We start from the raw sequence: 18,512 nt of genomic DNA, 5'->3' as shown, positions 1-18,512 counted from the left end.
CCCTGGCAGAAGCATTACCATCAGATCCTTTTGAGCTTTTGCAGTATAGATTGGGTTTGCCTTCATGATTTTTGGAATTGGCAGTGTCAGGTTAGACTGACCTGGACTTTTAACTCTGGCTTTCTGTACACAGCAGCTTGAGGTGATCAAGACCTCTGTCTTAGGGCATTAACTGACACTGATGTTTACTTAGTGTTACAACCTCTTATAACACTTTCAAGCTGCAGATATGGTGCATATAGTGCTCTCTTAATCTGTTTAACAAATAGCCTGCATGTAGCCAACCTGGTTAAGGCATTTTAGACACTTACCTTTATATGTTTGTATATACACAATGCACACACACACATATATATACACACACATCTCCTGTCCCATTAGAACACTGTAATGGTGATCTCTTCTCGTGGTACCCTCTTTTTCTCAGATATCTCCCATATTTGCTGAACATGTGAGAAAGGAGCTGGGAAGCTATAACCCCTAATGCATCCACAAGCTACACTCCTTGTAATAGTGTGACTTGCTCATGTCAGTTGTTGCATGACCATGGGAGGTGAATGGTCAAAAGGCATGTCAATATTGTTGAGGACATAGGTAGCGAGCATGATCACATGTCTTCCTCACAGATTCACTAATGCATGGAGTGTGTATATGAGAGAACAGTTCTGCCAGTGTCTAAATCCTCTCTTGCTTAAGATGGCTAGTGAAACCTGCATTGGCAGACAAAGTAAGCATTTCACTGTGAAGCCAATGTCTTTGTTGTTAAATTTCATAGCTGAGATGATATTTTTAATCTCTGGAACAGAATAAGAATGACATCTTCCCTTTTCATTCTCTCCTCATTTCCCCCCCCCCCCCCCCATTTTTAAAATCCTTTTACAGAGTGCTAGAGACCATTTGTGCCACTCAATAAGGTCTTTCTTAGCATAGGCTTTCAATTAGATCTTGTGCATCATAGAATCATAGAGTTGGAAGAGACCGCAAGGGCCATCCAGTCCAACCCCCTGCCATGCAGGAAATCACAATCAAAGCATCCCCGACAGATGGCCATCCAGCCTCCGTTTGAAGACCTCCAAGGAGGGAGATTCCACTACACTCTGAGGAAGTGTGTTCCACTGTTGAACAGCCCTTACTGTCAAGACGTTCCTCCTAATGTTGAGGTGAAATCTCTTTTCCTGCAGCTTGCATCCATTGCTCTGGGTCCTAGTCTCTGGAGCAGCAGAAAAACAAGCTTGCTCCCTCCTCAATATGACATCCCTTCAAATATTTAAACAGGGCTATCATATCACCTCTTAACCTTCTTTTCTCCAGGCTAAACATATCCAGCTCCCTAAGTCGTTCCTCATAGGGCTTGGTTTCCAGACCCTTCACCATTTTAGTCGCCCTCCTTTGGACACGCTCCAGTTTCTCAATGTCCTTTTTGAATTGTGGCGCCCAGAACTGGACACAATATTCCAGGTGGGGCCTGACCAGAGCAGAATAGAGTGGCACTATTACTTCCCTTGATCTAGACACTATACTTCTATTGATGCAGCCTAAAATCGCATTGGCCTTGTTAGCTGCCGCATCGCACTGTTGACTCATGTTCAACTTGTGGTCTACTTGGACTCCTAGATCCCTTTCACATGTTGTCTCTTTAAGCCAGGTGTCCCCCATCCTATAGCTGTGCATTTCATTTTTTCGCCCTAAGTGCAGTACCTTACATTTCTCCCTGTTGAAGTTCATTTTGTTAGCTGTGGCCCAGCTTTCTAATCTTTTCAGGTCATTTTGAATTTTGATCCTGTCCTCTGGAGTATTAGCTATTCCTCCTAATTTGGTGTCATCTGCAAATTTGATAAGTATTCCCCTAATTTTTTCCTCCAAGTCATTGATAAAGATGTTGAACAGTACTGGGCCCAGGACAGAGCCCTGTGGAACACCACTGGTCACTTCTCTCCAGGATGAAAAGGTGCCATTGTTGAGCACCCTTTGGGTTCGTCCGGTCAACCAGTTACAAATCCACTTAACAGTTGCCTTGTCTAGCCCACATTTTACAAGCTTGTTTGCAAAAATGTCATGGGGAACTTTGTCAAAGGCCTTACTGAAATCAAGATATACTATATCCACAGCATTCCCTTCATCTAACAAGCTGGTAATTTTATCAAAAAAAGAGATCAGGTTTGTCTGGCATGATTTATTTCTCTGAAACCCATGTTGACTTTTTGTAATTATGGCATTGCCTTCTAGATGTTCACAGACTCTCTGTTTAATGATCTGCTCTAGAATCTTTCCTGGGATTGGTGTCAGACTAACTGGACGATAATTGTTTGGATCCTCTTTCTTCCCCTTTTTGAAGATAGGGACAACGTTTGCCCTCCTCCAGTCTGCTGGGACTTCTCCTGTTCTCCAGGAGTTTTCAAAGATTATTGCCAATGGCTCCGATATTACATTTGCCAGTTCTTTTAATACCCTTGGATGTAGTTCATCTGGTCCTGGAGACTTATATTCGTTTAGGTTAAACAGGTATTCCTGTACTACCTCTTTACTTAAACCTGGATAAATTAAAATTAAGAAGTTATTACAGGCTGGGAATAGTCAAGTGCTGTTTGTTTTAAAAATTCTTCTGCAGCATAAGCACTGTGGAGAGTGTTCCAGTTCATACGCACGTATCTTGGGTTATTAAGCTGAAAGAGTACTTATTTGTTTTATTTTTATCCCGACTTGTACTCATATTTTTCATTCTCATATTGGTTCTTTCCTCCTTCTTTCTTGTTGTACTGCAGTTGAAGAATTCCTGGTTTAATTAACCTCAGTTTCCTGCTGTGTCTAAACTATCAAACTATGGTTACAAGGAAAAGAAGCCAGGATCTGAAACAATAGTTTGAAGTTGAAATGGCAGCTGTATAGTTTTACTTTAGGTAGTTACAATGCTGTTAAATTCCTGTGAATCAGGGCTTACTGTAAAATAAGGTTGAAAAGGGATAACAGAAAGAGGTGGTAAAGCTGGACATATAGACCATGACAGAAGCAGATGATTCCACAACTGTTTCTGTGCAAATGTCACTCCGTGCCTATTAAAATTAATTGTTTTGCCACAGAGAGGCAATAGCAGAAATTCAGCTTTCTTCCACGGAGTTGTGGGAGAGATTATGGAATGGTTCCAAGGTGCAGAGCCTGTTTCCTAGTCTTGGTTCTGCTGCTTTCCAGTTTTCTATTGCTTTCTTCCTACCCATCCATCCCCAATTCCTATTTGAATCTTGTGTTGGCGGTTTTCTCTGGACCACTGCATACCTGTCTTTAAGGTTGTTGTTATATGGTTGTCACTGCAAACCTTGTTTGCCTGCTTTCAGCTTAGTTTAATGAAATGTGGGAAAGGACAAATCCATTGGGTACAATTTGAACAGTTAATCCATTTTCTACAGTTAAATCTAAGTCCCATTTCCACATGGATTTAGGAAAATTTTAAAAATTTGCATGAAAACATGTTTTCATGTGCATTTCTTTTGTATGTGTGTGTTTTTGTAACTCACTGCCCAAATATGCCTATTTTAATGCACTTCTTAAACGATATTCACGTTCCTTCTCCCATAACAAAGCAGTTTTGTGTACATCTCCCCATAATTCTTATTTTACGAGCAGCTTTGCAGAATATGGATTTTTGTGCATACAGTAATTTGCAATTGACAGACTTCGTTACAACATTCAAAGAAGCACATCTTTTGGATCGCAGCTGTGTTCTCATCTCTGGTTTTTGTGAATGTGAACTAGTTAGGTTTTGATCAAAATGGTTTAGGTGAATTAGGCTTGCAACATTTTTTTTCCTGCAAAGGCTTTAACATCTTTCCCGACTTGTTTCTATCAATGTGCTGCAGCTCTGCTGGTTTCTTGGATGGGGACCTCACATGGGCCTCCTAAGCCAGTGATTCCCAAACTCAGGTCCTCCAGGTGTTTTGGACTTCAGATCCCAGAAGCTTCAGTTACCTTGGCTAGTGGTTGGGATTCTGTGAGCCAAAGTGCAAAACACATGGAAGGCCAGAGTTTGGAAATCACTGTTCTATTTTCAACTCAATGAACATATGTTTATAAATTAAACAAAAAGCAACACATTTAAGTAATGATACTTTAGACAATAAAATAATCCCCACAAAGATGGTTTTCTACCCCAAAGATTTGGGAAATCTGTAATTCAGAAAAGGCAGTGACATCAGAAGCTGAGCCAAGGGATGGAAGGGCAGGCAAAGAGAACTGGGGAACAATATGCATAAATACAGTTATGTATCATTAAGTATGTAGGGATGAGGACTTGATTATTGGTATGGAAAATGTGACACTTTGTTATTACATGTTATCTTAATGTCTGCTTATATATGTGGCTGTTTTGCTTTGCTTTCTGTATAAAGTAAGCAAGCCCCAGGCTGTTGTGAAAAACATATTCTTTTTTGGGGATGTGTGACTAAGGAAAAGCTAGAAAAACATGTTTCCCCTAGAGCTGCACTTCTGAATGTCCACCCTTTTTCTTCTGAAAGACCACAGACCCTATGATACATATTGCGTATGTGGAGAATATGGTGTTTTGACAGCACATCCTATAGTATTTTGTTTTGCTTGGCTGGATGAAATATGCTTCTTCATTTGTTTTGTCTCTCCTTAGACAATCTTGGCAACATCAAAATTTGCTTCATAATGTTGCTGCTGACCTTACTCCTTTTGTGTGTGTGTGCTTTTGGCATAAATTTGGCCACAAGCTATTTCTCTTCATCTTTGCAGTTAATAGATTTTAAACAAAATTTTATTTCTTAAATTGATCATGGAGTTTACTATTAAATCCGAATCATGAATGACGTTTAGCCCAGTCCCATGTTTATTGCAGGGAAGTTGCAAGTACCACATCCTTCTTTGTATGTGCCTTCAAATTGCTTGTCTATTTATGGAGACCTCATGAATTCTGGTCACTGGTGCTCCCAGGACCAGCCATATAACACCCGTGCTTAAAGATCTCCATTGGCTGCCCATTCGCTTCCGAGCACAATATAAGGCGTTGGTTATTACCTATAAAGCCCTAAATGGCTTGGGTCCAGGATTCCTGAAGGACCGCCTCTCCCCGTACATTCCGCCTCGCACCCTCAGAACATCCGGGCAGCAACTCCTGAAGGTGCCTGGGGCTAGGTTGGCTGCTACGGCCAGAAGATCTTTTTCCACAGCTGCCCCAGCCCTCTGGAACACGCTGCCCACGGAGCTCCGCTCATCCACCACCCTGGCCCAATTTAGGAAGGGTCTAAAAACCTTCCTATTTAATCAGGCATTCCCCGACTAAAACATCCTGTGGGCCTCCCTCCTCTCTCGTGGCCGTGAGGATGGGCTAAGGGGGTTTTTATTGATTAATATTATTGTGTTTGTTTTTAATTCTGTATTCTGTCTGCGCTTCGGTGCATTTTGTTAGCCGCCCTGATCATTCGGAAGGGCGGGGTATAAATAAAAATTTTATTATTATTATTATTATTAATTTCATATGGTTTTGGTAGAAGTAATCAATGGTAGTTTGCCATTGCATTCCTCTGAAATATAGCCATCAGAACCTGTTATTCCTTGGCAATTTCCCATCCAAGTACTACTCAGTGTAACCTCTGCTTAAAAACCTTCTGTAAAGGAACAGTCAGTTCCACTGTCTAAGGTTTTTTGCTTGTCAGGAGGTTTCTAATATTTTGCTAAAAATGGCTTCTCTGCTCTTTCTACACATTGTTATCCTGTGCTTTCTGCTGAACAACAAATAACAAGTCTGTTCCTCTTCTACCACATAAGATATGGAACATTAGGTCAGTGTAAGCTCAATGCGTTTTTGGTAAATAAGCTTAATCAAATACCGGACTGTGTACTTTTCTGGTAAAGTTACTGAAAACCAAGGGCAAACTCTAAAAAAGAAGGAATGCAAAGACAAAGTTGCAAGCAATTGTGTACAGTGTGTAGCTTGGCTACAGAGTTCCCATACAGACTTTTCAGTGACAACACTTGATCCAAATCACCGCAAAATGTGAGTCATACAGTAGTGAAATTTAGAGAACACATACGCACACATGCACACACATATATGTGTATATATCAACCAAGAGCCAACATGGTATAGTAGTTTGAGCATTTGACTATGGTTCTAGAGATCAGGGTTTGATTCCCCATTCAGCCATAGATACCCACAGGGCCACCTTGAGCAACTCACACACTCTCAGCCCCAGAAAGCCTCATGATAGATTCACCTTAGGGTCACCATAAGTCAGAAATGACTTTAAACCATACAACAATGTGTAAACCAGCCCAGGACATGCAGGTTAAACGTATCAATAGCCCAGCATGTAGTATCATGGTAGGATGCTTCTCTTTTGCAACTTAACCTGTGTTTACTGGACCATTTCATCCTATGCAAAGTGAATTGAGAACATGTATTCTCTCCTCCAGTGCTAGAACTCTGATCCACCCAGTTAAGCAGTCTGTAGTTTAAGATGTGAGAAAATGAAGTATTTCACAAAGTATCTAAGTACTGAGCAGCTATAATTCTCCAGATGTTGTATGACAACAACTCATAATCCTTCTTCACTGGATACACTGGCAATGACTACTGGGAGTTGTAGATGAAAAGCATCTGGAGTGCCAGAGATTGCCTACATCTGGTCTAACATGGCATAAGGTGAATTTTAAGAAAGATTGATTAATAGGACCCATAGTCACTGCACAAAATGCATAGGCTAAATGTACACAAGAGGGGAAGCAGGATCTTAATGACAAGGCGTCTTGGCCTACATTCATTAATTTAGACTATCAGCAGAGATCTTGTGAATATATGAATTGTATGTATCATCAAAACACTGCAAAATGGGAGGACCCTGTATCACACTGATAAGTCTACAAATAAACAATTGATATACATATAGGTCAGGATCAGGGCCTGCTGCCATGTATGTGCTTTAAATGAATGAAGAAGGATGCCATTGTAGGGTAGATTTAACAATACAGTACAATGTGACAGAGTGAGGTTCTGTCATTGGTCCCAGATTCTGCCAACCTAGCTACTCAAAAGCATGTAAAAGTGTAAGTAGATAAATAGGTACCACTTTGGTGGGCAGGTAACTGTTCTGTGCTGTTGTGCTGGCCACATGACCACAGAGTGGTTTTTGACAACACTGTCTCACTCAGCTTAGTAACAGAGATGAGCACTGCTCCCTACAATCAGACATGATTTGATAATCATGTTGAAGGGGAAACCTTTACCTAGATCTTGGAAAGGGTTAGGGATGCAGATTCCCCGTGAAAGTGGAAAAAACACAAATAAAAACTTTATTTTACTGGAGAAAACACTTCTCTAGGCATTTGCAGGTCCTCCAGCACAACTCTATGGTCAACATCTGCAGGGTGTGCTGGAGGATCTACAAATGCCTAGACAAGCATCTTTAGGAATCTCTAGCTCCTTCAGTGCAATGTCTGGTGAAAGTTGGACACAGAGTCATGCTGGAGGACCTAGAGATTCCTAGAGAAAACAAATGAATCAAATCTGCAAATAATCAAATCCGCAAAAGTCAAAGCCACAAATGTGGAGGGCCAACTAGGAAATGACTGCTCAATGACTTTGGTTTCCAAAGACTCTGGAATCAAAAGGTCTGTGATAGTGGCTTTTGTTGCACAGGTACCATTTGTGTGATTGTCTTTGTACCATCTTGGAGCATTTTGTCAGATTTTTTTTTTCATTCTTTTCACAGCATTTCACCGAGCTCCTTGATGACTTTTCCCAGGATGTTTTGGGTCAGCTCCTGAATGACCCTTTCCTGTCTGACAAAAATGAGATGATGGAAGTGGAGCTGTCTCCGGCTTCTCCAGCTCCCCTCATTCAGGCTGAGCACAGCTACTCACTTTGTGGCGACTCTCGACCCCAGTCTCCACTCACCCATATTTCAGCTGATGACAATTTCAATGAAGGTAAAAGAACATACTGAATTTTGCCAGCAGATGTCTGTGACTAAGATTATTATTGTGGATTTTCTCAAAATGATAACTGGTCAGAGTACTAAACTTGGATAAAGGAGTGCTAATAGCCTGGGATATTGTGGTAATGTGTTTCTGTGGGTGCTAATTGGCAGATAACTATTCTTCCACCACTCCTAGTTAGGATTTATATGATCTGTTTGTCTGTCTGTGAAGGGTAACAATAGAAACCACATTCTGAATCAGAAAAAGAAGTTTTTGAATGAAGCTGAAGCCAAACAAAACAAGAGAGGTGTTTTGCAAGTTAACAGTATTTTGGGATGTAACTACTTCTTATCCTTTGGCTGTGAACTGGCTTGCCTGTTGGAATGTTAAGGCTTGCTTCTACTCCACTTGTGTATTTGGATATAAACTTAAATACAGAAGAATGTCATGAGCCTCCAATAATGTTTACCTACAGGAGGCCAAGCCTTTCAGAGTTGTAATCTGAACCTCTGGAACTTCATACCAGACAGAGAAGTGGGGTGTTTGTAAGGAGGATGAGGATAGAATTGAGAAATACTGTTTGAAGTATTGCACATTTTGAAGACGGCTAGATTGTATGGTTCTTTCATATGATGGTGTGACCATTAGGCATCTGGTTGTTTTGCCTGGCTGCCACATGATTTTTCGTGGTGGAGAAAGGCCACAGTGCCTTAGCTGACAGCTATTGGCATTTGCATCCTCTTAGTGGATAAAGCCAGAGTCAAAGCAGTTTAAGATTGAAACTAGGTAAAGATTTGCATGGAAGTAAGCAGAGATCTGCATGTAGCTCTTGAGATGCAGGTTCTCCACCTCTGTTTAATGTATATTGAATTCATGAGGTACTCCTTTTTAGAAGGTGTTTAAAAGCCAGGTTTACAAGGTATGTATTTGTAATGGTTCCTAAGTAAAGGTAAAGGTAGTCCCTTGACAGGAATGTCTAGTCGTAACTGACTGTAGGGGGCGGTACTCATCTCCATTATTAAGCAGATGAGCCAGCTTTGTCTGAAGGCTACTGTGGTGGTCATGTAGCCAGCATGACTGCATCGAGCATTGTTACCTTCCCAGTGAAGTGGTACCTATTTATCTACTTGCATTTGCATGCTTTTGAACTGCTAGGTTGGCAGAAGCAGGGACAAGTGACAGGAGCTCACCCCATCATGCAGCACTTGGGCCTCGAATTGTGAACCTTCCGATCTTCCAATTGTCAGAATTGGCATCTTAACCACTTAGCCACTGCATCTCCTTATTAAAATGTACATATTTCATGGCTCTCCACTGTAAAGTGTCCTATGGGAAGAAGCTGTAAAAATTCACATTCAGTAAAAGAACTTAATACCTAAGTTAAGATTGTGGGAAGGACCACATTGAAGAGTTGTATAAGGGAAGAAATCAAAATGTTATAAGGAAGGAGGTTAAAGAGAATATTTTGGTGATCTCCTGCAGTTCTGTAGCCCTTGTGGGCACCTGTGAATTTGTAAGCAAGTGTGAAACTTGTAAACCATATGTGCTGCTAAAAAGTAGTGCAGTTTTATATAACAAGAATTTTATTTTTAAAAGTACACACATTCCTAATGTGAACTATCAATTATCTTTCTTTCTAGAGTTCCAGATATTAATTGATGACTTTTATTGCATTTTTGAACAAGCAAAAATACACATAATGTCTATTGCTTTTATTTTATTTTTTATAATGTCTATTCCTTTTATGTAGGTCTTCAAAAAGCTACATCAGCTTAAAAATGGCTTGTGCAAAGAGCAAGAATCTTAATGGATTGTTATTGTTGCTGTCTTGTTCATTTATATCTCACCTTCCCCCAATAATAGGACTCAATACAGCTAACAACATTTTTCAAACAATATAGAAATTATACAAAAACATTGATAAATGTATAAATATAAAAGTTATTTTTAAAAAAGCTAAATTATTTATAATGTTTAAATGTTAAACATTCTCAACATTAGAATTCATTAAAAGACTATACAAACCACAAAACGTCACAGCGCATCATTAAAAGTCCACCTCATTCAGTTTCTAAAAGACTGATGGCACAAAAATATTTTCATGACTTGTATTGCATTTTTGAATAAGCAAAAATACATGTAATGTCTATACCTTTTATGTAGGTCTTCAGAAAGCAACATCAGCTTAAAAATGGCATATGCAATGAGTAAGGACCTTAATGTATTGATGGAAGGAGAGTAAGGAGAGAGCTATTCTGGCCTCCCTAGGGAAGGAATTCCAAAGACTGGGAACAGCCACTGAGAAGGCCCTCTTTCCCACCAAACAAACCTGAGAAGGTGGCAGAAGAGAAAGAAGGGCTTCTCCAGATAGTCTTAGAGCTCTAATGGATGCATAAAGGGAGTTACAGGCCTTCAAATAGCCTGGTCCCAAGCCAGATAGGCCTTTATAGGTCATCACCAACACTTTGAATTGTGCCCAGAAGTGGACCAGCAACCAGTGGAGCTGCTGCAACAAGCGAGTTATGTGTTCCCTGTAGCCAGCCCCAGTTAGCACGATACTTATATGAACCTTAAAGTGCAGCTAGATCACACATTTTAGTTATATCATCGGAAAAATGGATATAGCAATGCCAGTCAAAGGCAAAATGGTGTGGAGATTGGGAGGAGAGAAGCAGCAGAAATTATCAATAACTTGGAGCATTTTTTTCTGTAATTTTTGGGGAAAATTATCTTAACAGTGGTGAGCAACTCAGGGGTGAGAACAGGAGAGGTTTATAACAGTGAGGAAAGAGAAATTTGTTTCTCTCTATCATAATATTGGAATATTTTTATTTATTTATTTATTTATTTTGCAGTGGATATGACTGTCTGTTCAGGAGGAAGAACTACCTTACACAATGCATAACTATCTTTGGGAATACTCTGTTGCTTAATATAGAAACATCCACTAGTTTAGATGGCTTTAAAATAAGTTAGACAAACTTGTGGTGGAGCAGTTTATTGGTCAGCTGATTGACTATGAAGTCTCTCTGTTTTATGTACGTCATCTGTAAATTAGAACAGATTTGCGTGGTGTTAGTCTTCGTCCCCTTAGGATCTCTGGGCCTATAGATTTTATCAGCCAACCCCTGGCCCCCTCTGGAACTCTTTGAAGCCATACTTGCTGGAAAAACAGCCTATAAACCTGTGGAATGTTACCAGCTGTCAGAGACCAAAAGTCCTGTCTTTCTATTTTTATATAACGAATTTATGGCTGCATTTTTGTGTACATTTTATTTTGAACCAAAGTTTTGGGAATCAATCTTTTCTGAAAAGTGGAATATATAAATATAATAAATGTTGGATATGCCCTGCCCCAAGTTGAGCAAAGCCTGAGCCTTTGCATCTTCATGAACCAGTATAAGATTTTATTTTAAATTAGAATTGCTGTAATGGCCAGAACCGGGAAGTGGTGGATAGAATACCAAATATGTTGTTAGCCTCACTGAGCCCTGGGCCGGGGAGGGGATGACTTAAAATGCTCAGAAAAAGTAACTTCTCAATAATAGTTGTGTCATTCAGCCGGTTTGCACTGGTTCCATAGAACTGTATGTTAAAATTGCTAAAAGACAGGGAGGCTGAGGAAGTTAAAAAGCAAATCAGGAGTAGTGAAGGACAAGAGTAGATAGAGATTGGCACAGTCAAGGGAAATAGAGAGATGAGAGGGTCAGAGGGAGGGAAGGACTGGATCCTCCAGATCAGTGTGAGTCTAGGTGCCAATTTTCTGCCTCCCAGTACTCATAGCACCACCCCACTTGGAAAATTTGAAACCATCAGTGAGCAGATGTCAACATCTAAGTTTTTGAGGATGAAGCTTGGTGGGCCTGGAACATTCATTGATGTAAAATGGTTGTTCCTGCATTCTTGCAGAAGGAGCAATTCCCCCTTTAAAGTATTTTTTTGGAGGGGGCTTGGGGAAAATGTTGGGAGGCTTCAAAAATGTGCCCTAGAGCTGCATGTGGCCTGTGAATCATATTTTGTCCTTTCAAAAAATAGTTCTAGGTTTCTATCAACCTGTCTTGAGAGCCTTCAGAAGCATCATCCTGACTGCTGTTGGACAGAGATTGATAGATCTAGGTCTGATACAGTAAGGCAGTTCCTCCCTTAAATGATCTCCCTGCTTTGATTTTTTTTTTAACAAATGTTGATTTTATGTTGATTTTTGGCTTCAAAAAGGGCCTCAAAGCAGCTTATAATGAAATAAAATACAGTAAAGATAACAAGATGACCTTTGTTGAATCAGACCAAAAGTTTACCTAGTTCAGTATTGTCTTCTGACAGTGTCCAGCTGGATGCTTTTTGAAGACTGTGATCAGGACTTGTGCCCCCCACCCTTGTGTTACTTAGAAGAGGGCTTTCCAAGCTACCTGATGTGAGGGAAGGACACCCCCATATATTCCAGAGCCCACTACTGTATTTATGCCCATGGGCTACAATTATGTTTTTTCTTGTTTGCAAGCTTTCCAGGGACCAGCAGCCAGTGGATCCAGGACTGAAACTGGTCCAGCGACCACTACTTCGATTAGCACTGCCCTAGAAAATGGTATTAAGAGGAATAAAGCCTCTGATATTGGATGTAATGTAATGGACCATCTTGTGCTCCCATTTATGTAGCTGACTTTAAAATTACTGTGTTTTTTGTTGTGCACCCATTAGTTAACTTTACTATTTAACATTCAGTTACCATTAACCTATTTCTAACATATGCTTTCATGGACACAGTTCACTTTATGAAATTCAGAAGTGAATTGAGTCCATGAAAGCTTACACTAGAAATTTCTTCTTTTCCATTAGTCTCATACTGACTGTAGCTAGATTTCTTTATGCCTTCTGATGATAAAACAGAGTAACACTGCTGTCTCTTTGAATACATTTACATGTTGTTTTCTATTGGGAGTGGGCAAGTATTCACTCCATCCACACTCTCCCTCCCACCCAAGTTCTTTGGTGAGTCATACAGTATATGTCTGGTGAATCATTAAACATCTTTTTGCCACTCTTAGAAAACATGCTTGCATTCCAGGCCTGCAGAAGTTGGGGAATGCAAGTGGGTTTAAAGTAGTGATACATAACTTAAGTGTTATCCCTCTCCTCTGCCTTCCACACCTATGGATTCAGTTTTCCCAAAGGGCAATATTTCCTTTAAAACTAAAATAAATTTGGAAACGGATTCTAGTTCCTGTCGTATAATAGGGAAAATAGGTCTTTTCATAGAGAAATTAGCTTGTCGTATAGAAAGGATGACAGCCACATGTTAAAATCTAGGCTGGGGTTCTTTCAAAGGCTTCTAAGGTTGCTCAGACTACAGTGGGGTGAGGTTTATTTTTGTTCATCTACAGTGATGATACTCAAACTGTGGCCTTATAGGAGTTTTGGGCTTTAGCTCTCAGAAATCTCAGCCCTCTTGGCCAATGGGATTCTGGGATCCAAAGTCAAAAACATCTTGGAAGGCCAGTAATTGGGAGTCACTGACCTACAGGGATATGTCTACTTCTGGTCATTGTTAATGGAATAGGAGTAGAAAAATTGATATTCCCAGATATTTTGGACAAAGCTTGGAAAAGGTACTTTTAGGAGGGGGTATGCATCCTATAATGACCCCACCCACATGGCCCATGCCTGCTAGGCTCTCTGGAAATCACCTTTTCAAGCTCTAGATTGGACTACATCACACCTAAGTGAAAATAGGGCCAGTGAAAATAGTTGTCCAAAATAACTGGAGAGGCTCTTTGTTCCCTTGGATCCCATACTGGGAGAAAGCAGGATATACAAACAAAAATATGTTAAACAATAAGTTTAACAAATAAGCTAAACAAACAAAAATAAAATATACCTGTGTGTTATCATAAACAATGTTGCAGAGAGGAGACTTGATTCTATGCCCACCTGTCACTTCTGGGCAAAAGTTGGCAATGTTAAGATAGGTATTTGTGTCTAGCATGTGGTGTTAATAAGTGATGCTGTGCCCATGAGTATTGCATGTAGGAAATGAATTCTGAGAACAATCAGTAAGATTTTGAAGTGCCCCTAAATTGTGATGAGCTGGACTAGCTGTGCTCCTTACATGAGGTGTTTGCTTTTTTCATGAAGATACAGGAAGAAGCCCACTAGTGTCTTGGACCAGAACTTTTGCAGTCCAGAGTGTAAATCTCTGGTCAGCCAAGGGTACCCACTGGGTGACCTTGGGCAAGTTATAACCTTTGAGGAAAACAATGACAAACATCTTCTTAATAAATCTTTTCAAGAAACAAAGGTCTGGATTAAACCAGGGACCAATCACCTACTGTGGCAGCCAGAGTATCTTGAAAGTCCTCAAGGGCAACAGTTGTTCACCTTGCACTATGGTAAATTGTATTGTATTATTTATTTATTTATTTATTTATTTATTTATTTATTTATTTATTATTAGCCTTCTGTTGTCCCCTTATGGAGCTGAAGGCAGCACATACATAATGTTTCCAGGTGGTTTCCCCTTCAGATGCTATCCAGATATAATCTGCTTTAGTGGGATGATTATACTGTGCATCCTTGGATCATGCTAATGGTAAATACATTCTGGTCACCTTTTCAGAGACAATTGAGCCACAGGCCATTTTGTTAATCTGCAGCAGTGAGTCCCATAAATGAATCGTCAGATAATTAGAGGCAGGGTGATCAGATGTCCTACCCCCAAAGGATAACAAGGCACCATAGAATCTAGGACATTCAAGACAGATGTAGGACATTACAGAATAAAAGCTAAAAACACTCATATAAAATTCATGCTGCTTAGTCATGCTCAAAATGGAGGACATTTTGGAATTCCTCCTGGACAGAAGGCTGAAATGTAGAACATGTCTGGGAAAAGGAGGATGCCTGGTTACCCTGATTAGAGTGCTTTGTGGGTGGTTTGCAGCCAAAATTGCCCAAAATTTTCCCATTTTTTAAATACAAAGGTTTTGAAGTTTTGTGGGATTTGGAAAACACTTCAGGATTCCTCCTACTTTTAAAAAAAGGATCCAGAGGCTGCATATAGCTCCAGCATGGCACTATCACTGCAATGATCCTGGAAACACTGCAAACAGTAGCCTAGAGTTTCAAGAGCAAACTTTAAATGTCCTTGCAACTAGGGTTGCCATAATTGTCCACTAAAACTTGGGACAAAATGAAGGACAAAATCTAGACCAAACTGTAAGACAACTGCAGGACAAAACTCAGCCCAAAATGTAGGACATTTAAGGTCCTCAATTTTTCTTAAATGTCCTACATTTTGAGCTGAGTTTTGTCCTGCAGTTGTCCTACAGTTTGATCTAGATTTCGTCCTACATTTTGTCCGGGGTTTTAGTGGACAATTATGGCAACCTTACTTGCAACAGCCTGGATTTGTAATATATGAAAAATCTCCCTCAAGCTGAACCTTTTTTGTATCCGTTGTTGTTGTTGTTGTTGTTGTTGTGTGCCTTCAGATCGTTTTTGACATTTGGCGACCCTAAGTTGAACCTATCATGGGGTTTTCTTGACAAGATTTGTTCAGAGGAGGTTTGCCATAGCCTTCCACTGAGGCCGAGAGCATGTAACTTGCCCAGGTTCTCCCAGTTGGTTTCATGGCTGAGCAGGGAATCGAATACTGATCTCCAGAGTCAGAGTCCAAGACCCAAACCATTACATTATGCTGGCCACATCATACCCCCCCCCCCCATTGTTGTTCACCGTGTCCAAATTGTGGAGTTCTTTCCACAAAAAGCCCCATGAGATCAATTTATTTGAAAAGATGTATATGTCATGTTTAAACAATGCTTCTAGGGTAGTTCACAGAAAGACACTAACTAATAAAATATTGTAGTTTACAGCCAATTAAAAACAACACCTTATAAAATAAAAGATCTTTACCAGCCATTAAAGGATAGTAATGTCAGCACTAAACACAGGTATTATGGACGGGTTTCAAACCGCCACTTGGGACGTCCTCAGGACATCCCAGTTTAAAAAAGGGGCATCTCTTGCAGACGCCCCTCTTCCTGTTACCGACTCTGTCCGTAACAAATGGTGGCAGCCGTTCCACACGGCCGCCGCCATCTTGACGTAATTGACGCTGTGTGTCCGCATGTCGCGCGGTGCTAATGACGTCGCGAGTGCGCCATTGGCGCCTCGCGGCGTCATGAGCGCGACGCCAGAAGAAGCTCCATTTTGGAGCTTCTTTTTAGCTCCGTAAGGGAGCCGCGCAGTTTGGCTGCGGCGGCTCCCTTGCGGAGCAAACAGCAGCGCCGGGAGACCACCGCAAAGCGGCGGTTTGTAACGCCTCCCCATTTTCTCAGGCATTTGAACAAATTGTTATTATTAGTAATGTTGTAATCTATTATAATTTATTTTGATATTTGTATTTTATATGCATGTGGAATTCCATGGGCTCTTTCCATGAACGTAATACAATAATTGCTTGGTTGTTGTTGGGCTTTTATGTTATGAACTGTTACGCCCACTTCTTAAATCTCCATAACCTCCAACATTTCACAGACGAAAACCAGGGCACATGTGGACAAGCAATATCAGAGTGTGCTCAAGAAGGCAAACGTTGTTCATGAAGAATAACACATAAGGTAGAGGGAGCTGCAGTAGTTTACTTTTGCCTGAGCCAACTGAGAAGGGCAAGTTTCTACTACTACTCTCTCCCCTGCTGAGTTAATTGAGTGCAAACTATTTTTACAATTTCAACTTAATTTGCAGCAATTGAAATAAGCTGAGGGCAAAGTGGGAAAGTGGGAGGAGGAGGAGAGAGAAAGTGGAACATTTTAAAAGCAGCTGGAAAAGCTGGGCAATAGAAGATTACTAGGGATTGTCCCTTCTAAATACAGTTGGAGGGTGTGCATTTCTTTTGTTTGATTACTTTTCTTTTATTTGTATTGGTAGATGCTTTTTGGGACTTGTGGATCAAAAAGCACAGAGGAGGAGAGAATAAATAAATAATGCATAATACAATTTGTTTCCTATTTGGTTGCATAAGTTGGTGTAAGTGTTACTCCAACAGTACTGTCATAAAGCAAGGGCACTTGCATGTAGGTCAGTGGTAGTTTATACACTTTAAACACAGAAGGTTCAATCTGTAGTATCCCCAGGTGCATCTGGAGAAGCTTCCTGGCTTGAAAGCCTTTGGAGATGTTGCTATTCTTTTGAAACAGTGGCTAGTATCCTGTTGATAACTGTGCTAGGATTTGCTTGGAGACTGTTTTTAATTACTGTCACTGCAGTGATCCTGGATACATTGCCACTACTGGCTTACTGTAATAAGAGAATTTTGTCTAAAATGGGCTAGTTGGACCTCTTGGGTCCATATGGCATCTGAAGATTCCCAGTGCTACCAAATCTTTTGGGAAATTAATCCCCCTCCCCATCCCCAACTTTCTGGGTAAATTTAGAAAGAAGAGTAATCAACCACTGTTTATGATAAAAATCATGATTCTTTGGTCGCTATGTGAGGGTTTCCTTGCCTGAGTGCACAGGCAATTTCTAGAAGTGTGAAGAAAAGGATGTGCTATTACTCATTCTTTTATGCTACTTCTGTTGAACTGTTGCATCTGATGGTGACAAAGACATGTCATTAATTTGCCCAGCTGCTAGTCCGTTTAAGAAGTGAGAACAGTATAGGCCTGAATAATGGTTTATTTTACTTTGGGGAGGAAGGAGCATCTTATGCATAGTGAAAGCTCCAGGGACATCAAGGAAATAGCTTTGGAAGATGATTGTTTTATTATAGTTTGTGGCATGCTGGACCAGGTGGCTATACATCCCCTCCTTCCCATCCAAAAATACGCCTATGGCAATGGACTTGTGGTTTACCTTGATGGCCACCTGCTGCCTTTTTGTAGATGATGTATGTGTTTTTAAATCGTGAAGCAGTATTGAAGCCTGACAAAGCTTGTCTTGTAAAAAATCTCTCCTGGATGCTGCAGCTACAATACTAAATCATCTGGTTCCATCTGTCTTCTTGCAAGATACTTACTTAGTTAGCACGTTTAGGTAAGTCTTAGACACTGCCATGCACTTTGGCCAAAGAGATGTTTAGACAGCTCTTTTAAAACTGAGCCATGTCCTTCAGAACCTCTCTTCCCCCAGGTACTGTATCCCTAAACCAGGGAGGGCTAATTGGTGGTCTTCATGTTGAGGGTATCACCCCAAATCTTGTGAAAGTTTAGTCATGCTTGCACAAAGTGGTGCTTAACTTTAGAGAAAAAGAAAATCTACAAAAGAGAGAAAGAGGTGGTAAGAGGGACATTTGACTTTTCATGGAATTTTATTGTGGCAGTTAGTGGCTCTGAGATCAAAAGGATGGTGAATCTATTCCATATTCCAAGGGCCTCTGATCACTAGGGTTGGTGTCGCCTGGATTGGTAACTCATGGTGTCACTCCTGCCATTGACCTACTCTCTTACCTTACCATACAAAATCCTGAGTAATGTTTTTGGTATTAATGTTACTCATAAATCGTAATTCCTGTATATCATGGAATTAATGGCAAGAGTTGTGACAGGATCAGATAGGATCTGGTGCTCTTAGGGTATTTAGGCCCT

At 40.5% G+C, this 18,512-nt stretch overlaps 1 protein-coding gene across 1 annotated transcript in view; it reads left to right on the top strand.

Moving 5' to 3' along the window:
* The window catches only part of CREB3L2 (cAMP responsive element binding protein 3 like 2), a 101,480-nt gene that overhangs the window by 37,506 nt on the left and 45,462 nt on the right, over positions 1-18,512 (top strand). The window contains exon 2 of the mRNA XM_089527878.1: positions 7,722-7,938. Within this exon, the coding sequence (XP_089384004.1) occupies positions 7,722-7,938 (217 nt within the window). The remainder of the gene's footprint in view (positions 1-7,721; positions 7,939-18,512) is intronic.

Source organism: Sceloporus occidentalis, unplaced genomic scaffold (genome assembly GCF_023333645.1).
Source record: "Sceloporus occidentalis isolate IW3139 unplaced genomic scaffold, rSceOcc1.0.p SCAF_5, whole genome shotgun sequence".
NCBI classification, from domain to species: Eukaryota; Metazoa; Chordata; class Lepidosauria; order Squamata; family Phrynosomatidae; genus Sceloporus; species Sceloporus occidentalis.
This window is presented reverse-complemented; position numbering and strand designations above follow the sequence as displayed.